The sequence below is a fragment of the Microtus oregoni genome, unplaced genomic scaffold (genome assembly GCF_018167655.1).
Source record: "Microtus oregoni isolate MIOR12 unplaced genomic scaffold, Mior012 000004F_ref0000308, whole genome shotgun sequence".
NCBI lineage: Eukaryota > Metazoa > Chordata > Mammalia > Rodentia > Cricetidae > Microtus > Microtus oregoni.
The window spans coordinates 23,699,470-23,722,276 of NW_024543063.1; the positions used below are offsets into that span (position 1 = coordinate 23,699,470).

At 43.2% G+C, this 22,807-nt stretch overlaps 1 protein-coding gene across 1 annotated transcript in view; it reads right to left on the reverse strand.

Annotated features, from left to right (window-relative positions):
• Dner (delta/notch like EGF repeat containing) overlaps positions 1-22,807 on the reverse strand; it is a 301,330-nt gene that overhangs the window by 13,970 nt on the left and 264,553 nt on the right. Inside the window, exons 10-11 of the mRNA XM_041650981.1 lie at positions 18,787-18,900; positions 9,843-9,974 (exon numbers count right to left, since the gene is read on the reverse strand). Of these exons, the coding sequence (XP_041506915.1) occupies positions 9,843-9,974; positions 18,787-18,900 (246 nt within the window). The remainder of the gene's footprint in view (positions 1-9,842; positions 9,975-18,786; positions 18,901-22,807) is intronic.

Below are 22,807 nucleotides of genomic sequence, written 5' to 3' on the forward strand. Positions count from 1 at the left end.
CGCAGCTGCTGAGGCAGCAGAGGGAACTGGGAAAGCTACCTCATCCTCAGGGTGCTCACTCCTCAGCTGAGCCAATGCACAGAGACGGGGAGAGCAACGTTACACACTGCAAAGAGTCTCCACGGATGGCAGAAGGTATTTTCTGAAAGCAGAACTGAGGCTCAGTCCCCAAGTCAGCAGCCCTTTTGGCAATCGCTACCGACTGCTTGGAAAGACGACTCTGTTTTCTGGCTGAAAAAGTAAGTGTGGTTCGCATGGTTTCCAAGTATTATAGCATCCATTCCCTTAAAAATTCAGCAGCAGGCTGGAGTCCAAGGCTCCACAGAACGTTTTAGCATCCGTTTAGCATCAACACAAGGGTGGCCAGGGTGCTTTCTACTCCAGCTCATGGACTGCTCAGATCTGATGGCCAGGGAGGATCAGCATTTTTTTAATTATGTTTGTATGTATGAGTACATGTGTACACGTGTGTGCAAGTATGTGCATGCACGCATGTCATAGCACATGAGTAAAGGTCAAAGGACAACTTCCAACATGGTATTAGTGCTCTCCTGCCACGTGCATCCTGGATCTGACACTTAGGTCATCAGCCTCAGCCAGACCTGCAGACCCATTTCCTGGAGGCCTAACAGAAAAGTGGGCCCTGCTCTTGGCTTTGAAGCTTCTAGAAAGCCTGAAGAGATGGGATGAAGACTCTTCAGAGCCAGCAGACCGATCACCCAATCCCTGAATACCTCGCGGAGGCCTGTGACATCTGGTTTGACGTTTCCATCCCTGGCTGCCTGCGCAGCTGCTGAGGCAGCAGAGGGAACAGGAAAAAGCTACCTCATCCTCGGGGTGAAGCCTCGGCAGCAAGTACCTTTATCTGTGGACCGACCTCTCCAGCCCTTGCAGGAGTTCGTGACAGACTCCTGAGCTTTATGCGTGTGTGTAAGAAAAACTCACGTCACACTGATTGTGTACATGTTCTCACACCCACGTGAGAACTGCTGTGAAGGAAACATCGTGCCTATTAAAGGTCAGGACAGCATCGCCCCATGTATGACGAGTTGCTCACAGTTTGCATGTCCCTTCATTTGTACCACTGCTCAAGTATCTGCGTTCCAAGGTGTGATATTAAGGAGAAATCTATCGTGATTTCTTAAAGAAAAAAAAAAAGGCTGTCCTCATCTTTAAAGCTAGATTCATCTTTACTGCCATCTGAAATATTCTTGACAGAAGCGAAGATGTCTGCTCCACAAGCTAATTAATTGGTTTTGTAGCCAGCCTGGCTCTGCCTAATCTAACCCTGGGGCTGAGAGGCATCAAATGCACTCTCACCAGGTGGCTGCAAATGCCATCTCCCATCCAGGCTCCATCTTCATGAGGCATCGATTTTCCACATTTCCCCGAGTCCCACTGCACGAATCATTTGCTGCACTGGCTGCAGCCCAGCCTGGAGAAGAAATCTTAAACCTGAATGTGCAGAATGGGATTATCTCAAGGGCCCCAGCAGGTGTGTGACCAGGAATGCTCTCGCAAGAGCTGTTTGGGAAAATTTCATAAACGCCCTACTTGTGAGTTTCAAGGATCATTTGCATTTTTGTTTAAATTCATCTGAAGTTCTGTGTTTCTCGAAGGGCGTTTTGGAGCTGCTGGGAGCCGGGTAGGGAAGCTGTTCAAGGTGAGACAGGCAAGTAGATGAAAAAACCAAATCTATCCAAATTGGACTTCGGTTTCTTTGCATAATTTATTCTAAAATAAATTGTCCGTATCTATTTTGTAATTTATCTTAGTGAACATAGCCACGCTGGCTAATTTACTCATCCATATGATTTTAAAAAAGCCTGGAAAGGAGCACATTTGTGATGCTGTCATTTCATAACAACAATTCTCAAGGCCATCTGCTGCCTACAACCACAAGGTAAGATTTCAAATTATGTTGCTTTCCATAGCTGAAGGTGAGCTGTCCAGCGAAAGCATCAATGAACCTGAGAGAAACCAAGTCATTGCTGATCTTCAGATGATGAACAGATGGGAAAGTATGCTGACCTGAACAAAAATGGCCCCCATAGACTCATAGGGAGTGGCACTATTTGAAAGGAATGGGAGGTGTGGCCCTATTGGAGGAAGTATGTCACTGGGAGTGGGCTTGGAGGTTTCAGAAGCCCAAACCAGGCCCAGAGTCACTCTCTTCCTGCTACCCATGGATCTGGATGTAGAAATCTCTGATCTTTCTCCAGCACCATGTCTGCCTGCGTGCCGCCATGCTTCCCTCCATGATGATAAGGGGCTAAGCTTCTGAAACTATAAGCAAGCACAAGTTAAATGTTTTCTTTTATAAGAGCCTTGCTGAGGTCATGGTGTCTCGCCACAGCCACAGAACACTGACTAAGACATAAGTGGGACATTCTTCATAAAAACCCACATAGTGATATTTCATTTGTATTTTAATAAATAAAGCTTGCCTAAAGATCAGAGAGTAAAACAGCTGCCCTGGTCAGCCTTACAGACCAGGCAGTGGTAACACACACCATTAATGCCAGTAGCCATACCAGTTTGCCACAGAAAAACAGGCGGTAGTGGTGCATGCCTTCAATTCCAGCCCTAGAGAGGAATATAAGACGGGAGGAGACAGCTCTCAGACATAAACTCATTCTGAGGATTCCTGGAGGCAGGCTCGCCATTTCAGACTGAGATAGAGGTAAAAGTCAATGGTGGCTGTTTTGCTTTTCTGACCTTCAGGTTGAGCCCCAATTTCTGTCTCTGGGTTTTATTAATCGTGCTACACACCCATTCACGGAACACCTATGACTTGAGTGCCTATTGTGTGCTATGGTAAAATATAAAGAAAGTCGGGGATAAGAGAGCTCTTAGAGATGCGGGTCTTTTGACAGACACAGCAACAGCAAACTGTCACCAAACAGTGAAAGTACAGGTACACCAAGGCAGTCTGGGAGAGGCTGTAGAGAAACAGGGCGGGGGACGACAAGGTGCTCGTTTCACTGTGTCACGAGAGCTTGCAAGACAGGGGAAACTAGATACAAACCAGGGATGAGGAAGAGCAGGGGGAAAGCTCTCCCAGGCAAAGCAGCAGAATAAGGCCAGGCCTGTAGCAGAAGAGCAGGACAAAGGATCAAAGGAAGTCAGCATGAGGAGACTGAGGCAGAGAGGCCCAGTGAAGGGAGAAGAACCTCCCTCAAGTGTCCTATCCAGGCAATAGTCCTGGGTATGGCTGGGTGCAAGGGTCTGCGTGCCCTGCCTGACTGCATGTAAAGACAGGCTTTGAGACAGTGGTTCTCAACCTGAGGGTTGCAACCCCATTGTGGGGATCATATATCAGGCATTTATGTTGTGGTTCATATCCATAGCAAAATTACAGTTAAGATGTAATATTGAAATAATTTTATGATTGGGGGTCACCCCAACTTGAGGAACTGCATTAAAGGGCCACAGCATTAGGGAGGTTGAGAATCACTTCTGTGAAGGGTAAGAAGCTAGTTTAGGGGCTACTCTAGTTTGGGGCAGAGCTGTGGCAGCTTGACCTGGGGTGGTGAGGACAGAGTCACAGAGCAGCAAGTGAGGGTGACATCAGAGATGGAAATAGATTGTGCAGGCCGTTGATGGAGAAAAAAAAACACCTCACCTCGTGTTCCTGCCTTGTGTGGCTGGGAGCACACAAGGTGCTGCGGCTGAGTAGGGGTCACCTCAGAGTGACCAGGTAGAGGTGAGAATCTCAGACTCCGTTTCATAAGCAATGAACTGGAGATGCCATCAAGGTGGCCCAGCGACAGGGATGCCAGAAAGTTGCACTTGCTGTGAAAGCTTTGGTTATTAATTTCAGGCTGGCATTTATTTAGAGTCCCATCTCTGCTGGGCACAGCTCTTCATTTCAATTGTAGCTCATTTATAGATGTTATTGACATCTCCGTGTTATATGGGAAGCCACTGAGACCTTACGAGGAGCAACATAGCCAAGATTATGTGTAGTAAGTGGCAGCACCCGACTGGCTCTAAAGCCATCACACTTTGGTAATCGATAAACATAATCAATGTGGTTGACTGCACTTGGGTTAATTTCTGTGGTTTCTATTCTATGCTAAATTGGAAAAAAAGAAAAAGAAAACAGGAAGCATCTTCAATAAATGCTGTGGGCTTCTCTAATGGGTTGGTCAGCAATGTAAAATAAATGCCATATTGTCACCCTGTGGGGGGGGGCAGCAGTCAGGCAGCGTTTTGATAGATAACCTCTTGTTAAAACACTGAGTGACAGAAGGCTAGAGAGATTGCTCAGTGGTTAAGAGAACTTGCAGCTTTTGCTGAGGACCCAGATTCTATTCTCAGCACCTACAGGGTGGCTCACAACAGTTTATAACACCAGTTCCAGGGAATCTAAACCCTCTTTTAGCTTCTTCAGGTATGAAGCATGCACACAGTACACAGATATACACACAGACAAAACATACATATAAAAATAGAATATAAGAAAAACTAAGCTACAGTGGAGTCCAGAGACTAGAGAACATCCACAGGCCAGGGAGTCTCTCAGTTTGGCCTGCCACTGCCCCTGGGGCATGAAGGCCTGGAGAAGAAGCAGTTCCGGAAAAGAGGAGAACAGATTATGACAAACTAAGAGGCCCAGGCAGCAGAGGACTTGGCTAAGGCTGGGAGGTGCCTCAGGAGAGACGGCCTGCCTTCGGTGACACAGCTCATCAGCTGAGCATAGGTCTGACAATGCTAAACCCAAGGCCGTGAGTTGATGAAATTCTAAAGCCACCTGACTGTCACAGCTGTCGAGTCTGCAAACTCTGAAGTTCCAGAACAGGGTGCACATGATGCCACATTCCTTCAGCAGGATGATTCACGCTCTGGGGATGTTGAAAGAACAGAGATGGGCCTCTGCCTGGACCCATCTTGGTGCTGTGGCCAAGTCCTATGCACTCAGGGGACATCTCCAACTGAAACGTTAGCCACTAGAGGACTAGGACCTGAGGATTCTCCAGAGATACTGAGTGTACAATCCACAGGATGGAAAGCTGGATGTGGGCAACAGCGAGAGGCCCCTGCCGCCCAAAGAAGGAAAAGTACTTCCGCGAAGACTGCTCTTCAAAGACAGACCCACTAACTACGGAGTCCACAGTTTGGCTGACATCCACCCCATGCATGCAACTGTCACTCTAATTTTCAAGGACCAAAAAATAAGTTGGCGCAATTCTTCATTTTGTTCTTTCGTGGTGACCCTTGTGATGCCCCCATTTTGAGATATTTGTTTTATATGCATAGGTGTTTTGTGTGCACGTGTGTATGTGTACCGCATGCATACAGTGCTCATGGAAGCCAGAATAGCACCCCGGTTCCTAGGAACTGGGGTTAAAGACTGTTGTGAGCTGGCAGGTAGGAGCAGGGAACCAAGCCACCTGGGCCCTCTGAAAGGGCAGCCAGTTCTCTTAATGGATGAGTCCCACCCTCTTACTGTGAGCATTTGGAAGAGTCTTACTTGTGGTATTTTAAAGAGTTTTTATGCTTTTATTTGTTCTTTACCTCTACATCTTTATCTAATTCTATCTATAAATTTTTCCATTCAAAGAATATTTTTCCTTTCTATTTCTCTCTCTCTCTTAGATACTCTGTTTCCTCCTTTTTTATTTCTTTCTACATTTAGTAATATTCTGACTTTATTGCTTTTAATACTATCAGGTTTTAATTTTGTATTCCCCCTCTTATAGCTTCCTAATTTTCCTTTTGAACTTTGTACTTAATGAGAAATCATTTTTTATTTTCCTTTTCTTTAAATTATTTTATCTTGCTCTTCTCTACAGCTTTCTCCACCCACCTCCCTTCTTTCTCTTCTGATTATTTAACCTTGCTTCTCTTTCCCATTTCGTCCCCTTTCTCTGCTCCTTCCCTTATCTCATTCATTTACTATTTCACATTTATTTATTGCAAATAATGTTTATTTTTGTACCATACTCTACAGTGGTTCTGCCATTTTCAGATTTTATAGTCAATGGTGATATACTGATGTGCCATATTTGAGTTTTAAGTTTATTTCTGTATTTTATACAGTGTGATGTAGTCATTTCTAAAGGCGGTTTTGTCTCCTCCCACCTAGTTGTCCTGGGAAATTTCACCTTCCAAAGTAAGCTGTTCAACAGAAAGGTAATACACCTCCCAATCCCAGAAGAGCTTTCCAAACCAATAGATGCACAGATGCAACAAGGAAGTGTCAGGAACATGAGGAAAACAAGCAACACTGACTCTTCCAAATGCTCCCAAGCCCTCAACCACTGAACTCACTTAAGTGGCTAAAGCACTAAGTGAAGATTTCCAAATATTTCTGGTAAGAATGATGAGTGATCTGTGAAAGGACACAAACAAACAGATGAATCCAGTCCAGGGCCTGCAGAAGAAAATCAGCAACATGAGGGGAGATGGAAGGAAAAAGCCAGGAAAATGAATGAGAGAGCATCAGCGATGTGGATGAAGAAGTCGGCAACACAGAGCAAGCAAATCGAGATTCTGAAAAAATAAACAGATGGAAATTTTGGAAACAAAAAAGAAATCCTAAAGGAATAAAATTTAGAAACACAGTGGAATGCATGACCAATAGCCACAATCAAGCAGGAAAAAAGACTCTGAGGGGTGGAGGACAAGGTTAGTGAATACTACAATCAATCTTCTATAACAAGAAGTAAATAAATTAAAAGAGCATGACCACAAGATCTAAAAACTCTAGGATATGATCAAGAGACCAAACCTAAGACTCCATGGGCTGAAGCTTGAGATAAACACTAAAAGCATAGCAAATACAGCCAACAAAATATAGCAGAAATTTTCACAAGTCTAGGAAAAGAATCAGACATTCAATCAAAAGAGGCATCTAGAACCTTAAACAGACATGACCAGAGAAAAAGATCTCCACAACAGATTACAGTCAGGATATCAAAAATACAATGAAAAGAAACATTATTAAAAGCTGTAAGAGAAAACAACTCCCCTATAAGTGCAGAAACATCAGCAACCCTCAAAGCCAGGGAATCATGAAACAATATCAAGCCCTAAAAGAGATAAATGCCAACTCAGATTGCTATACCCAATTAGAAGTACACGAACATCAGCCTACCTCAGCCTAGGAAGGATTAGCATCAATCCCAGTTCTAGATGGGAGAAAACTAGCTTTATCAGTTCAGGAGACAGTGGTCTCCTGAATTTGCATCTTACAAGACTTGTATAATACAAGAGAAACCTAAGTATGTTTAACATACAAAGGAGGCAGCAACTGTTAGCATTGATCCACAGAAGAACTACACAAAAGTTCCTCTTATATTAGTATATCAGCTCAGCTCCTACTCTTGAAATAAAATTTAGAATCTTTGGCTTGGTAGAATCATATATCTACATCACTAACAAAAATAAAATCTTCAGACATCTTACAAATTTAGGGAACGATCACAAACAGACTCATCTTCTGATGTTCAAGTGTACCTCCTAATCAGTCATGTCTTCATGGGAGATTGCTCAGAGACAGTGGGAGAAGTTATCAGAATAGCAATAATGTCACGCTCAGTCAGTACCACCCAGAGAGGCTAAAGCAGAAAGACTATGAGTCAAAGGCCAGTCCGGATTTCATAGTGAGAACCACTTATAGCGAACTAAAATGGAGTCACAAAAAAGAGTGCCAGCCCTTTCCAGAGGAACTCAAGCTGAGATGCTACAGTGAGGTGGTTTTTATGCATGGCCACCAGACACTACCTTCGAAGATGCTACAGTGAGCTGGTCCTTATGCATGGCCACCAGACACTACCTTCTAAGATGCTACAGTGAGCTGGTCCTTATACATGGCCACCAGACATTATCTTCTTTTTTGTTGTTGTTTTTTTATATTTATTTATTTAAGATTTCTGCCTTCTCCCCATCACCGCCTCCACTCATATTTGGTTTCTTTTTTTTTTTTTTTTTTTGGTTTTTTGAGACAGGGTTTCTCTGTAGCTTTGGTGCCTGTCCTGGAACTAGCTCTTGTAGACCAGGCTGGCCTCGAACTCACAAAGATCCGCCTGCCTCTGCCTCCCGAGTGCTGGGATTAAAGGCGTGCGCCACCACCGCCCGGCTCATATTTGGTTTCTAGCCATAAATAAAGGACATTGAGCCTATAATTCGTGGTCCTAGAGAAGCTAAATAAGAAGGTGAACCCAAAGAAAAACATATAGGCATCCTCCTGAATATTAACCTTCATCAGGTGATGAAAGGAGACAGAGACAGACACCCACATTGGAGCACCAGACACTATCTTCTAAGATGCTATGGTGAGGTGGTCCTTATGCATGGCCACCAGACACTACCTTCTAACTTTATCTCTTCTTTTTATTCTTTTTATAATAGTTGCCTCAGGCATAGGCATATTTCAGAAACTTTCACATCAAATACCTCAAGATGGAGGTCTAAAAACAAATTGTAACCTTTCTGGCATGAAAGAAAATGCTCTAAAGAGAGATATTTGTGTCTCCTCTTTTGCTATCATACTATTATAATAGTATACCCCCAAGGAATTGTAATTTGCCCAGGAATCTCTTTCTAGGTGGAGGGAATGCCTAACATTCTGTTGTGGCCAGAAAAGGAAGTTGTCTATCAAGAAAAGATTTTACTCAGTTTTGACACCTGGTCAGACCACAATGGACTGGAGCTGAGACACTGATGTCTAAAATGTGGGAGACAACACATTGACCAAGACAGCTCAGCCTCAGGTGTTATTCCTCCGGAGCTACCCACTTTTATTTGGTTTTGTTGCTTGTTTGTTTGTTTTTGAGAGAGGGACTCTGATTGGAACCTGTGGATCATGGATTTGGCTAAGTTAACTGGCCAGAAAACCTGAGGGATCCTCATGTATCTGCTTTCAAAGCATAAGGCTTCTTGTGTAGGCAGTAAGGATCTAAACACAGGACTACATACTTGTCCAGAAAGCACTTTACTGGATGAGACACACACACACACACACACACACACACACACGGCAGCCCTAGTTACTCTTATCCCTCAAAGAGTACAGTCAGCAGAGAGAAGGTTCCGGAAGAAGCACTCTTTGAACACCATTTCAATGCAGAGAATCATCTGGAATTGGGAGGCAGCACTCCCCGACTCAGCCCGGTTGGATAAGATGAAACTTTACTGCCCTGAATAAATAAGAAAAATGCCTTTGGGCAGGAAATATTTGTCAGCTTTCAAAACAGATAAAAACCAAATTCCATGTTAGCCACTGTCACCTCCATCAGGCACTACACTGTTCTGGTGCATCAGACCCTGATCCTGATATTTCCAAACTTCAAGTCATTCACCCACAGCCCATTGCTTTTTAGTTTCTCTTTCCATGTTCATCCTTGATGGGCTTTCCTTCTTCAAGCAACTAAAGGAACCTGCTAAATTCAAAGACACCTAAAAACACAAAGGCAACATGAATTCAAATCCTGTACTGTTTCTTGCTGCTCTTTGGACTTTCCAGAGCAAAGGGTGCATTGTTTTTTTTTTGTTTGTTTGTTTTGTTTTTTTTTTTTTTTTGTGGTATTCTAACACTTTGTGAAGCACATTTTTTGGCTGACCGAGTAGCAGTGAACTTTGGATGACATCTGAGGATGCTCATAGTCAGTGAGAAAAAAAAAAAAAAGGCTGGATGTAATCTCAAGGAACAGGCATGGCAGAAAGCGGGAGACAGAAGAACTACTTGGACTCTGGAGACAGGGATGACGGAAGTGGTCCCTCTGAGTCTCATGGGCTTTCCTGTCATTGACATGGGGTCTTTCTGGACATAGTTAGCATCTTCTTCTTGATGAAGGCAAAGCATATACTAAGTAGTCCACAGTTGAAATACTTACGGATTTCACAGTTTGCTCCCACCCAGCCATGAGGGCAGTGGCAGGTATAACCATTAGGCTGGTCCAAGCAGGTTCCAGCATGATGACAAGGGTTACTGTCACATTCATTGATGTCAATGTCACACTCTTCACCTACAAAATAAAGAAAAGTAACAGTGATTGGCTATGTCCATATCCCCCATGAGTTGGAAGGAAGGAAGGAAGGAAGGAAGGAAGGAAGGACGGACACAGGCTGATGATCATGACTTCCAGCCATTGAGCCCAGCCTACTATTTGTACAAAGTAAGAAACTGTTGAGAAATCCCAAACAAGGAATTTTTCACTTAAGCAAAACTGAACAAAGAAAAAACAATCCTACAAAGATTCTCCCCCTTAAGCCCATGAGGAAGTAAAGCTGTTCTCACATCTGAATAAACCTTAGGGGGTCAATCTGAAAGGCAAAGTTGGTTCCTGATGTTGTTCAAGTCCACTCTGCTTTGGAGTCAGTAGCTGAATCTCATGCCATTTTCTGAAATTCCAGGAAGTTGAACACTCACAGGTTATGATTATTTTGTAGCCAAATATTTGAGTTTGCTGGTTTGGACACTGGCGCTTTAGTGGACACAGTTGTATGCCCAGATCAAGTCTTTTGTGAAAGCCACTTCTCCTTTCTTAGACCCTCTGTATGCTTAGATTCAGCAGGGAAGGGACTGAAAACCTCAGGGGGAGCATCAAGTCCAATTAGAGTGGCAGTTAAATGCACGAGGTTAGCCCAAATCTGACATGCCCTTCCTGGAAAATGGTGCTCACGTCCACTCCAGTCTGTTTATCCTCCACAACCAAGATGGCCAGACCCTGCTGAGACGCAACATCCTGGGCTTTCTGACCTGTCTACAGAACGTGCCAAACTAGCACACAAACCAGCAACAATGCAAAGCAAACATCCCCATATAGGAAGTATCTTGCTAGCAAAAGTTTCATGAACAAAAGACACCCTTGAACAATTTTACAGCCATCACAATGAACGGATACAAAATGAAGACATTCCTTAGACCTAAGGGCCTCTCATCAAAGCTGAAGAGGATACTTTACACTAAGACAATCACTCTTAAAGGGAAGAAAGTGGAAGAGAACATTTAAAAATAATCCCTCATTTGCTTAGATAAACGTAGAAAAGGAAGCAAAAGAAAATACAAACACACCCTGCTCTCGTCATCACAGTCAACTGAGAGCAAAACCAAATATTTTGCTCCCATCTACAGAAGGCAACATTTCGTTTTATTCGGGTAATTACTTCCGGGCTTATTTGGCATTAAATTGCTTTTCTATTGGCTGTTGGTTTACTTCGTATTTATAAAACTGCCGTAAGCTACTCACTGATCATTTCAGAGAAGGAATCTTACACTGAAAGATTTTCTGTCTGTTCCGTTTCACACTCTCTGCATACCTGGCATCTGACTATTGCGAGTCAAATCTGTCAAACAAGACACTCACAGTCTCGGGGTCATCCCAAAATAATTGCAATTCAATCACATCAGGTAAATTTGTTTCTTGCGATAAATATAGTAACATATATCAATAGAAAGAACGCAGAGTCGATTGCCTCACGCTAACCTGTTCTAACATGTTTAAAATGTGGTCTCTGTGTATTGGCGGGGTGATTGCTCTGGGAGGAGAAGGGCATTGACTGACTGCATCATTACAGATGGTATTGCATGATAAACCAGCTGGAAAGCATATCAGCTGAGAAAGGCTGAAGGATAAAAATCAAAGTTCTGACAGACAAATACACCAGTGCCCCCTTTCCACCCATTTAGGAGGCCAGCCTTAATGGAGACATTTGCTAAACAATTGCATGCTTCAGCTGGGAATCAGACATGGAAAATTCTGAAATGAGACACCCGTGACCTGAGCAGCAACAGTGAGAGAAACAGCCTGGCTCTTCCCAGTCTTCACAGACACAGTCAGGCAAACCCCAAATCAGCAAGCCCAAGGTCAATGTTGCGCCCTCTGCGTACCACGTGACCTTAAACTCCTGACAGGTCTCAAGCCTCAACTTCCCAAGTGTGATTACAAGCAAGACAGACAAGCATCAGTCTTTCCATGCGGCTCAACATGCTGGCATTGTTTCCAGACAACATGCATTATTCTACTAGAAAGGCTCCTAGTGTTGGTTTTGTTTACTAATTGTCAACTTAAAAGTCTGAGGTTTTGTGAGACTAAGACAGTTGTCTTTCTAGCTGACTTGCTTATTATTTTCTTTTACCTAAATTAGAAAAAAAATATGCAATGCTCTTAAATGACTATTATTCTTCAATAGCATTTGTGAAGAGATGCAAAACGATATTTCTCCTTAACTAAGGCTAGCAGTTAGGACCTGAACATGAAGGCTTTTACAGTTTACTCTCAATCTGTTCTTCTCTCCCCATCCCCATATCTCTCTCTGCATTCACGTGTATAGACATGTACATATAGATGCATATAGGTTTACATGTATGTGGAAGCCAGAGATTGAAGTTGGGTGTCTTTCTCTCTCTTGCTCCAATTTTTAAATGTGTACAAGAGTTTTGCCTTCATATATGTCTGTGTACCACATGCATGCCTGGTGCCAGAAGAGGCCAGAAGAAGGTATCAGATCCCCTGGAATGGATGTTATAGATGGCTGTGAGCTGCTATATGGGTGCTGGACAGCAAACTCAGGCCCTCTGGGAAAACAGCCAGAGCACTTATCTGCTGAGTCATTTCTCTTGCCTCCATCTTATTTCTTGCCACAAAGTCTCACACTGAACCCAGAGCTAGACTAGCTTGCTCATAAGTCATGGGGGCTCCCCTTTCTCTGTCCTCCCCTTCCCAGCGCCCCACTTTTCACATGGGTGCTGGAGATCCACACTCGGGCTGCATGGCCAGCACTTGACTACCTGAGCCGTTTCCCCAGCCCTCAATCTACTGTTTTCTAAGAGGCAGGGTAGATAATATGTATCCTAGGTAGTACTTACAAAAGGTTATAATCACAGTGATTTATTTATGATGCTTTCTTTGGGTAAATTAGGAAGTGTAAAACAACTAAAAACTATCCAAAGTCATTACTATTAGTAAAGCCTTGAGTTAGCAGAGTCCATGCTCAAAGGTATAGATGACAATCTCTGCAACCACCATATCTACATTAAACACGCCAGGCTCCAGGCAGGCGCTTTAGCTTGTTCCTTCACACTTTAATAGGATTTTACTGTGGATGAAGCAAGATTCAAAAACATTATTTAGAACTTTTCCTATGATGGTGAAAAAAAAAAAACTGGAACCTGTCTTAACCACTTCTATAAAGTAGAAGACTGAATAAAATATATGAAAAATAAAACCCTTTAAAGAACTAGATACCACGTAGTCCTGGGTTGCAAAAAACAAAACATGGCATGTTAAATGTAGGGAAAGCTACATCAGAAGACAGAGTCCCTCAGATAAATAAAGCACCTGAAATACTAAAGTACACTGTATCCCAGAATGATGCTGTCTCACTAGAGTTCGCTATCAAATATGATGTACACATGAATTCTAGAATCCTGGCAACGAGGGTAAGAGACAAACAGCCCCCAAACTGCTAGCAGATGAGGAAGAATTCAAGGCTCACTACTCACGGTACGTCAGTGAAGTCACTAAGGGTCCCATCTAAGCAGCAGGACAAAACAACCACTACAGTAGAGGGTCACACATGATCAACATAAAAAGGTTAGTATTAAAAAGATAGTCCTATCACTCACCATATTAACATACAATGGCCAGCATCCAAACAAATCTGGAGAAAAGGAGGAAGAGAGGATGAAGAGGTAGGAGTCTACCTGCCCATTTTCAAAAGTAACGTGGCTACAGTAGATTTTAGGTATTGAGGCTGTATGGCAACTGAACAGACACATCAATCAACGAAAAAGAAAAAACCCAAAAATAGAGCCACGCAAATATTGCCAACTGATTTTTGACCGAGGTTCAAAGGCAGTTCAATGAAAGAGAAACACATGGCCCTTTAACTAATGAAGCCATGTTTAAAAGGAAAAAATAAATAATGTCTAGTGGGAAAAGTCCATGATGGACTAAGTCTATAAAGAAAAGTAACTTGACCAGAGAAGCCTCGCTGAAGGGCAGCTCTGCAGGGTGGGAGCTGCTGACCGAATGACCTTGAAAATGAGTCACGTTCAGCTGCTGTTGTTGTTTGAGAGGAGGTCTGACTGACCTTGAACACACTAAATCGCCAAGGAAGACCTTGAACTTGTGATCCTCCTGCCTCCACCTCTGGAGTACTGTGATTATATTACTAAGCCTTCACGCCTGGTTTAGGCTTGGCTAAACTAAATGAAAAAGAGCTGCAAGCAGATCCTATATTCTGGTTGAAAAGTGATTTACTAAAAGAACACAAAGTAGTAACTTTGTTACCGAGAATGTTGGATTTAACGATGAAGGGGGGTGGGGGTAGTGGGAACCACTTACATTGCTATTATTGTGTGTTTTGGGGGTGGGTTATGGGTAAATAAAAGAAGACCAGCATGATCCTCGTGGTGCTAGATTAGAGTTTGGACATCACCATGACGTCTCATTAAACTTAATATAGATACAGAGAGCTATATAGTAAGACGTGCACCATACACACATTAGTGTATACACAGACAGTCTCTGGCTTGTCAGGCAAGAGGCTCTGAAAGCAGTGACATATAATAGCAACAAGCCCTGTTAGTGCCTAGATAGTTATTTCAATTATTCTCCAGGAAGGAGCCAAGGGACCTTGGAGAAATGGATGACTCCAGGATGAGGGCAGGAACTAGACAAGATGAGACTAAAGAGTCTGAAAACATCAGGAAACAGGCAAGAGCTGAAACACAACACAACAAGCAGCCACCCCCACACCCACACGGGGATATGAAGAAGGGGCACAGCCATCAAATGAAAGACCTCTCAGTGCCCACATTGGGAACATTGTGAACAATAAAACAAACTAGAATGTGTTGTCCTGTAACATAAACCATACACTAAGTACCCATAAGCCCTAACTAATATAAATGATTGAACAAACTAATAAATGGAGGATAATAAACAAATCTCTCACAAGGAAGAGTTCCAAATAGTCCTTTAGCTACCCCACCTTCATAGCGAAGCATAGCCCCACTCACTGAGGGTTGGCCATGCCAAGTGACTTCCTTCCACACAGTGCAGCATGGTAGAGAAATGATGGAGGAAAATGGAAGGAGCACCAGCTCAGCTAGTGACCAAGGCTATCAGTACCCACAAGCTACGCTGTTAGCAGGAGGCCTGCTATGCTGTGCCAGGCATGGAAGATGGACAATAGACATGAGAAGACCTTTGCCATGGAAGATACCCAGATAGCAAAATTAAAACACACACACACACACACACACACACACACACACAAAAAATGTTCACCATCATTTTGCCATAGAGAAACTCAAACTAAAGCCATAGAGAATGCTCACTATACAGCTAACAGACTAACAAAGCCCTGGAGGAAAGGGTGGATGCCACACCAATAAATGAAAGATGAGAAGGATCGACACTTGGTGGTGGTTCCACGGAGAGAGCTGTGCAGAAGAATGCCAGGCTTGCAGAGCAGGAAAGTGCTTTCGGTTTGCAGGGAAATGGGACATTTGCTTAGATGACTATTTTTATCTAACTCCATCAATGAAGAGGTTCTCAAACACTCACTAGTTGGCCAAATACAAGTTTTCCTAGATCTCAGATGCACTGAGAGGCAGGTAAGCAAGAAAAAGAAAAGAAGATCAAGGGCTGGAGAGATGATTCCAGAGGACCTGGGTTCAGTTCCCAGCACTCACAAGGCAGTTCACAACTACCTGTAACTCCAGGCCCAGAGGATCATGCACTATCTTCTAATCTCTGTGGACACTAGGCACACATGGGAGACATACATACATGCAAGGGGTCAAAATTATTCCACAGTTTTCAGGCAGAGCAAATTACAGTGGCAATAATACTATCTGAAGTGCTAGCCAACTTTTAAAAATTTAAAGCAGAAAAGAAAGGATCATCTATGAGTTTGGTACATGCTTGATAGCTCTAAGACAGTTTGCTAAATAGGCAGTTGGAGGTTCATTAAATATTCTGCAGTAAATATTCCATTTTCTCACCTAGAAAATTGGCAAAAAGTAAATTTCAAATACATTAAAGATTTAAATACTAAAAATTAGCTCATACATGGTTATAATGATATAGGAAGATACTAACAAAGCCTCAATAGTTAAAGCCATTTGATAACCAAGAAAGAAAAGGGGAAAAAAATCAATGTTTAATTATGTAAAGCTGAAATATAATACATGTAAAGCAGAGGTAATGAACTAAATGGCTAGGAAGAAAGATTAGTGTGGATGGCCTAGCAGCAAAACAAAGTTCTGAGGAAGTGTTTAGAGAATAAGGAACACAACTGGCAAGAAATGTTTTTAAAGTTTTCAACTCTTTGAGCCTCAGACCTACAAATTAAATAACAAAATAGAGCTGTTGCCTTCCAGAATGACAACTCCGGAGCGTGTGTGTCAAGACAAGAAGACAGAAAGTCATGTCATTAGGTGTGAAAGTTGGCGTTTACTTTTGCCTTCTTCCTTAGGGAATATAACATATATGTAATAATCTGTTCTTCTGGACCCCTGGGTTTCTATCCCGAAAAAGTGTACTAAAGGGGGGCGAGGGGCATATACAGAAAAATACATGTGTAGAAACTTTCCTTTCATTACTGTTTGTAATTTGGAAACGTTCCTAACTTCCAAAAATAAAATTGAAGATGAACTAAAAATAAATCATGGCATTTCATAGACCAACAAGTCAACCAATAAAAATGCTTTAACAATAAAGGCTTAGGTCCTCTTCCAAAGGACCCTTGTTCTGTTCTCAGCACCCATACTGGGCAGCTCACACCACCCATAACTCCAGATCCAATGACCCAATGACCCCTTCTGGCCTCTGTGGGTACCTGCACTCATATGCATGCACGCGTGTGCGCACACACACACACACACACACACACACAAAATTATAAAATAAATATTTTGAAAGTGTAATTCTTGGTATGGAAACACATTTATTATTTATTTATTTTGTCTAGTTAAAAGTAGGCTACAAATAACATATTATTATTCCATTTGTGTCCATATATGTACACATACATATGTACACATATACACTGTATGCCATATTCTATTCATAGACCTTCAGAAAACTCTTGAAAGTCAATATATTAATAATGTTATTTCCCAGCAATATGGTGTTAACTGGTGAATTATTATTTCAATAGCTTTAAACTTCTAATTTCTTCTATTCTTTGTATTTAATTACTAGTAAGATAGAAATATCTGGAAAAGACCCAGGAATCTTCCCTGATATATTTTTGCCTCTACTGACTAATACATAAATGTCTCTCTGCATTTATAAACCACCAGATAAACAAAACCATCTGCAAATCATTTTCTGGAGCAAGCCCACTTCTCAGTCTCGGAACAACACAAGAAGAAAACACGGGGTGAGAAAAAGATAAATAGGAAAATCAGAAACTTGGCTATTGGCACCTTCCCCAAGGGTAAACAGATAAGGCTTCCCTGGAAAGGACTGGAGAGTGGACTTTGCAAAGTGCTGTAGAGTTTGGAGATGGCCACAGTGGCACAGAAGGAGAGTTCAAGCCTAACTAAGTGGTCCCCAACAGAGGATGCCATGTGTTTCCCTACAGACCCTCCACCTTCTTCCATGGGCAGGCTTCTCCCAAACCTATAGAGGAAGAATGCTCCACCTAGATTGACTTAACAACATACCAAAATTATAGGCCATATGTCCTTTTTATGTACATGTATGTGTGTATTGTATATGTGCAGGAAATATGAATGATCATGTGTGCTCATGTATGTGGCCCCCAAGGGACAACGCCGAATGTTGTTCTTCAAGCACCAATCACCTTGTGTTTGGAGACTGGGTCTGCCACTGACCTGGAACTTGCCAAGTGGCTACGTAAGCTGGTCGGTGAGCTCAGGGAACTGGCCTGTCTCCCTGTCCCAGCTCTGGGGGACAGTGTTGCTGCCTCACTCAGCTTTTGTATATGGATCCCAGTGATATAACTCAGGTCCTCATGTCATTACTACAAGCAAGCCCATTACTAAGCTAAGTCCCCCAGCCCCAACCTTGTCTTATTCTTTAGTTTTGAAGGCTTCTGAGTTCTGCAGGGAAAAGCAAGGTTAAAATTTGGAATATTCTGGACTCTCGTGGTTTCAGACTTTCTTTGAGAATCTGATGAAAACTGAGAACCTCCCCTTGGCACACACATCCAACATAACACTGCACTTCTGCTTTCACAGATTTGCAAGCTACCTGAGCTCAGGGGCTGTGGCTTGGACAAAAAAAAAAAATCATGCTAGATTGGATCCCCAATCTAAAAGCAACTCCCTGACAATGTTGGGGAACCACCAAGACTAGGGTGAACCCAGCTTCTGTGTCTGCAGCTGTCATTTAATTCTAGCTACCCACTCCAGTCTGTCCCCACATTCCTATTCTACCCTCAGTCTTTCCTCCCCAACACCAAAACTGTCACTTTTGTAACAGTCAACGGTGTCTGGATAGAGTTCACACGGAAAACATGTTTGATCCTTCCTGTGCCCTTCATACTACATGAACACTGACACTAGCAAGTGTTCTCATGAGCTCATGGCTTATGCTTCAGAGCTCCAGCTCTGGAAACATACAGTGATGGCAGTGCCAGCAAATCTAAATGAGAAATGCTGGCTTCAGAAGAGCCTAGTTTAATGACAACATAATTTATTGTTTTGAAATGGATCTTGTTGAAGCCATGCCCCTGACATTTCACAATGGCATCTCTGCTTTGCAATCACTCATGACAGAAGGTTTGGGGTTGTCCAACCTCGGCAACCATGGGGACTATGCGGTGAGTTTGAAAACACACTCATGGACTACTCACCTGTGAACCCTGGTGCACAGATGCAAGTGCCGTTCAGGCCCTCGCTGTCGCAGGTTCCGCCATTCAGACAGCTGATGTTAGCACAGGGGTCCTTGTACAGTTCACAGTGTGTTCCTGCAGAGAAGCAAATGAGAAAGGGTGACCCATGGAGCACTCCCCTGTCCCTGTAGCCTTCCAAAGAAAGGGTTGCACCAGCATGTGACAGCATTGGAACAGATCCATGGTGTATATGTGTTCATGTGTGTGCACCTCAGTGTGGCTGTGTCGTGTGTCAGGGACCATTGTCCTAAAGATGATAGCAGGGACCATTGTCCTAAGGATGTTTGCAGAAAGCCCCACTACCTTGAGAGCTGTTTGCTAATGGAACCTGCCTCACATCCCAACTATCTTGATAGCAGGGACCATTGTCCTAAGAATGTTTGCAGAGAGCCCTCACATCCCAACTACCTTGAGAGCTGTTTGTTAACGAAGCCACAAAAAAAGAATGTTTCTGCTTACACCAGGTGTGCTGACTGGTGACCTTTGCTGCCCCCGCAAAGTAAGCACCAGACTACAACCCCAAGGTCCAAATCAGGAGCAGAAGGAGAGAGAGCACGAGCAAGGAACTCAAGGCCATGAGGGGTGCACCCACACACTGAGACAATGGGGATGTTCTATTAGGAACTCACCAAGGCCAGCTGGACTGGGTCTGAAAAAGCATGGGATAAAACCAGACTCACTGAACATAGCAGACAATGAGGACTACTGAGAACTCAAGAACAATGACACTGGGTTTTGATCCTACTGCACGTACTGGCTTTGTGGGAGCCTAGGCTGTTTGGATGTTCACCTTACTAGACCTGGAAGGAGGTGGGAGGTCCTTGGACTCTCCACAGGACAGGGAACCCTGACTGCTCTTCGGGCTGATGAGAGAGGGGGAGTTGATTGGGGGAGGGGGAGGGATATGGGAGGCGGTGGCGGGGAAGAGGCAGAAATCTTTAATAAATAAATAAATAGATAGATAAATAAATAAATAAATAAATGAAAAAGTTCCTTCCTGCCCCTGCCCCCCATCCCAAGCCAAATTCCTTATTCAAGGGCTATATAAGCCGCAACCATTACCCTAATAAACTGAGACCTTGACAACAGAACTTTGCTTGGTCTCGTTTCTCTCTCCCACCCATGATTCTTTCAGGTAGTGCCTCTTTAAGACCCTGGAATAACTGGACCTGCTGGATGGGTCAGTCGTGTATGTGTGTGCATACATGTGCATATCTGTGTGGATGTCTGTCCCTGCGTGCATGTATGTATTTGTGTGTGTGTGCATGTGTTTGGGTGTGTGCTTGTTTGTTACATGGGTATCTGTGTGTGCATGTGGATGTGTACTCTTTAAAAATGTACCTTATTAGAAAATAACCAATTTAATCCCTGCCCAAAGTAAGTATGGTATTTTGTCTACTTAGGGAGCTTATCTACATTTTCTCTGCATATCTCAAAGCCTATCGCATGGAAAGCCAAAAACCTGAAAGTTAAAATTTCTCAATGGCCAGCTCCCACACCCATACACATATGGGCAGCAGTAATTGACCTTACAGAGCTACCAAAAAAAAAAAAAGAGAGAGAAAGTAAAAAAGGAAGACAGGAAGTTAGGGGGAAGTATTAGACAGACATGGGGAAATTGGGGAGAAGGGGAGTATGTATAATAACATTTCATTGTGTATATGTATAAAGTTCTCAACAAAATAAAAAAAATCTCCATGGCAAATGCTGAATCTTTAAAAGAAACAGGAGATGGTTAGATAGCAAGAGAACCATTCGATATTCAACAGCAAAGGTGAAAACTGGACGTCGGATGCTTCAAGGGTTCCAACTCTACATAAAGACAAGAGGAGGCAGGAGGGGTTTCTCCATGCATGGACTTCACACTCAAGAGGAAATCAGCCCATGCTTCAAGTCTCCAGGCACCCTGACAGCACACGTCCCAAGCCCTCTCTCGGTGCCGAATGTCTGATTTACCCCTCACTGCAACACCCAGAAGAAGGGGAAACTGAGGGAAGGAGCTGCCTGCTGTCCCAAGGCCGCGAGGGAAGGAACAGGGACTCAAGTCCGTGAGTGATCCCTAGCCAAGGTGGCCACTTAAAGGGATGTCTGCTTCAGACCCGCATGTAGAGTTCAGCTTTCACTGGACAAAGATGAAGCATACAGATCTAAGGGGTCAGTGAGATGGCTCAGATGGGAAAGGTGCTTGTCACCAAGACTGGGCATCTGAGTTCAATCCCCAGGACCCACACGTAGAAGGGAAATACTGATTCCTACAAGCTGTCCTCTGACCTCCATGCATATAAATATGATATTCGTGCCCACATACTCACACTCACATACACACACACAGATAAATGCAATTAACTGCTTTAAATCCTTGAATAAAAATAGAAAACTTTGCTTGTATAAAAGAAAAAATAGGATATGTTTGCATGTGTACATACAAATGTCTGAAGTGAGGTTGGATTACTTCCAAAATAGATTGCTTTGATTTCACAGCTGCACATTTCTGCTTCATTTACACACACACACACACACACACACACACACACACACACACACACCTTTTCCACAATAAATATATTATTTTTTAATTAATAAATGAAAAACTCAGTACTATTTGGGAAAAGGGAGATCTGCTGGGAAGCCAGAGTACAACACAGATGAACAGATTTCTTGCCCTTCCTCCTTTCCTTCATCCCTCCCTCCCTTCTTCATCCCTCCCTCTCCCCTTTTCTGTCTTCTTCCCTCACCCCACAGCCTTTGGAGTAGAAGAAAATTTACATTCTGATCTAGGTGAGAATGTAAACAGTGCAGTGTTTATTCTCCCTGACTGCCTCAAGAAAAATAGGCTTAGAGCAAATCTCAGAAAGGTGACACCGACTTCGCTTGCATGCCACATCCTTCCTCAGCTCGCATTGCACAAGTGACTGCCACACCCTGTGACTCATCCCGTGGGCTCTGACATCTTGCTGGCCTTTTCCACTCCTCTCTTTGTCACTGCCTTAGGAGACGAGGCTCAAGAAAGGGGGACAGAAGAAAATAAAGGCAGAAAGCCTACATCCACAGGAGCGCCCTCCGTGAGCAGTGCATTTTACAGCGACAGCCCTGATTCCTGTTCTGCCTCACCTGCCATTTTCAAGTATTGCTCGATGCCATGACCAGGATTTTTCCCAAGTGTTTTTCGGAGCTCAGCTTTCTCATATCTTACTGCCTCGTACCTGCAGGAAACAGTCACTCACAACATGCCCTAACTTCCCCTCTGTGTCCAGGGCCTTGAAGGGGATCTCCCTGTCTTTGTAATGTGAAACTTTCTTCTACATTTGAGTTATAGGGCCTCTTCCTAAAGTTTCCACTTCTAGAGGCTGGTAGCTCACCCAGGTTTTGCTTTGATCCCCATCACCACAGAAATCAGGCATGGTGGCTTATACAAGGAATCTGGGACTCCAAAGTTTGAGGCAAGAACATGAGAAGTTTAATGTTGTCCTTGACTCCATAACAAGTTTAAGCCTCTGACTCAAAGAGAGAGAGACAGAGAGACAGCCAGAGAGATACAGAGACAGAGAGAGGAGTCTTCCTAAGGGAAGAGCACACCCATTGATATGCAACACAAAATGTTCAGCCCTGAAACATACACATACAAGTAACATTATATGGACTGAGCAGGTTGTGTTTATATATTTAGAAACTACATGTATGTATACATGTGTGTTGATATATGTTTATATAAATATACATACAAGCCGGGTGGTGGTGGTGCACGCCTTTAATCCCAGCACTCGGGAGGCAGAGGCAGGCGGATTTCTGTGAGTTCGAGGCCAGCCTGGTCTACAGAGCTAGTTCCAGGACAGGCACCAAAGCTACAGAGAAACCGTGTCTCAAAAAAACCAAAAATAAATAAACAAACAAACAAACAAACAAACATATATAGCTATATAAACAGTAAAAGAAAAAGAAGCCATGAATCTGAAAGAGAGCAAAGGGAATGTATGGGAGGAAC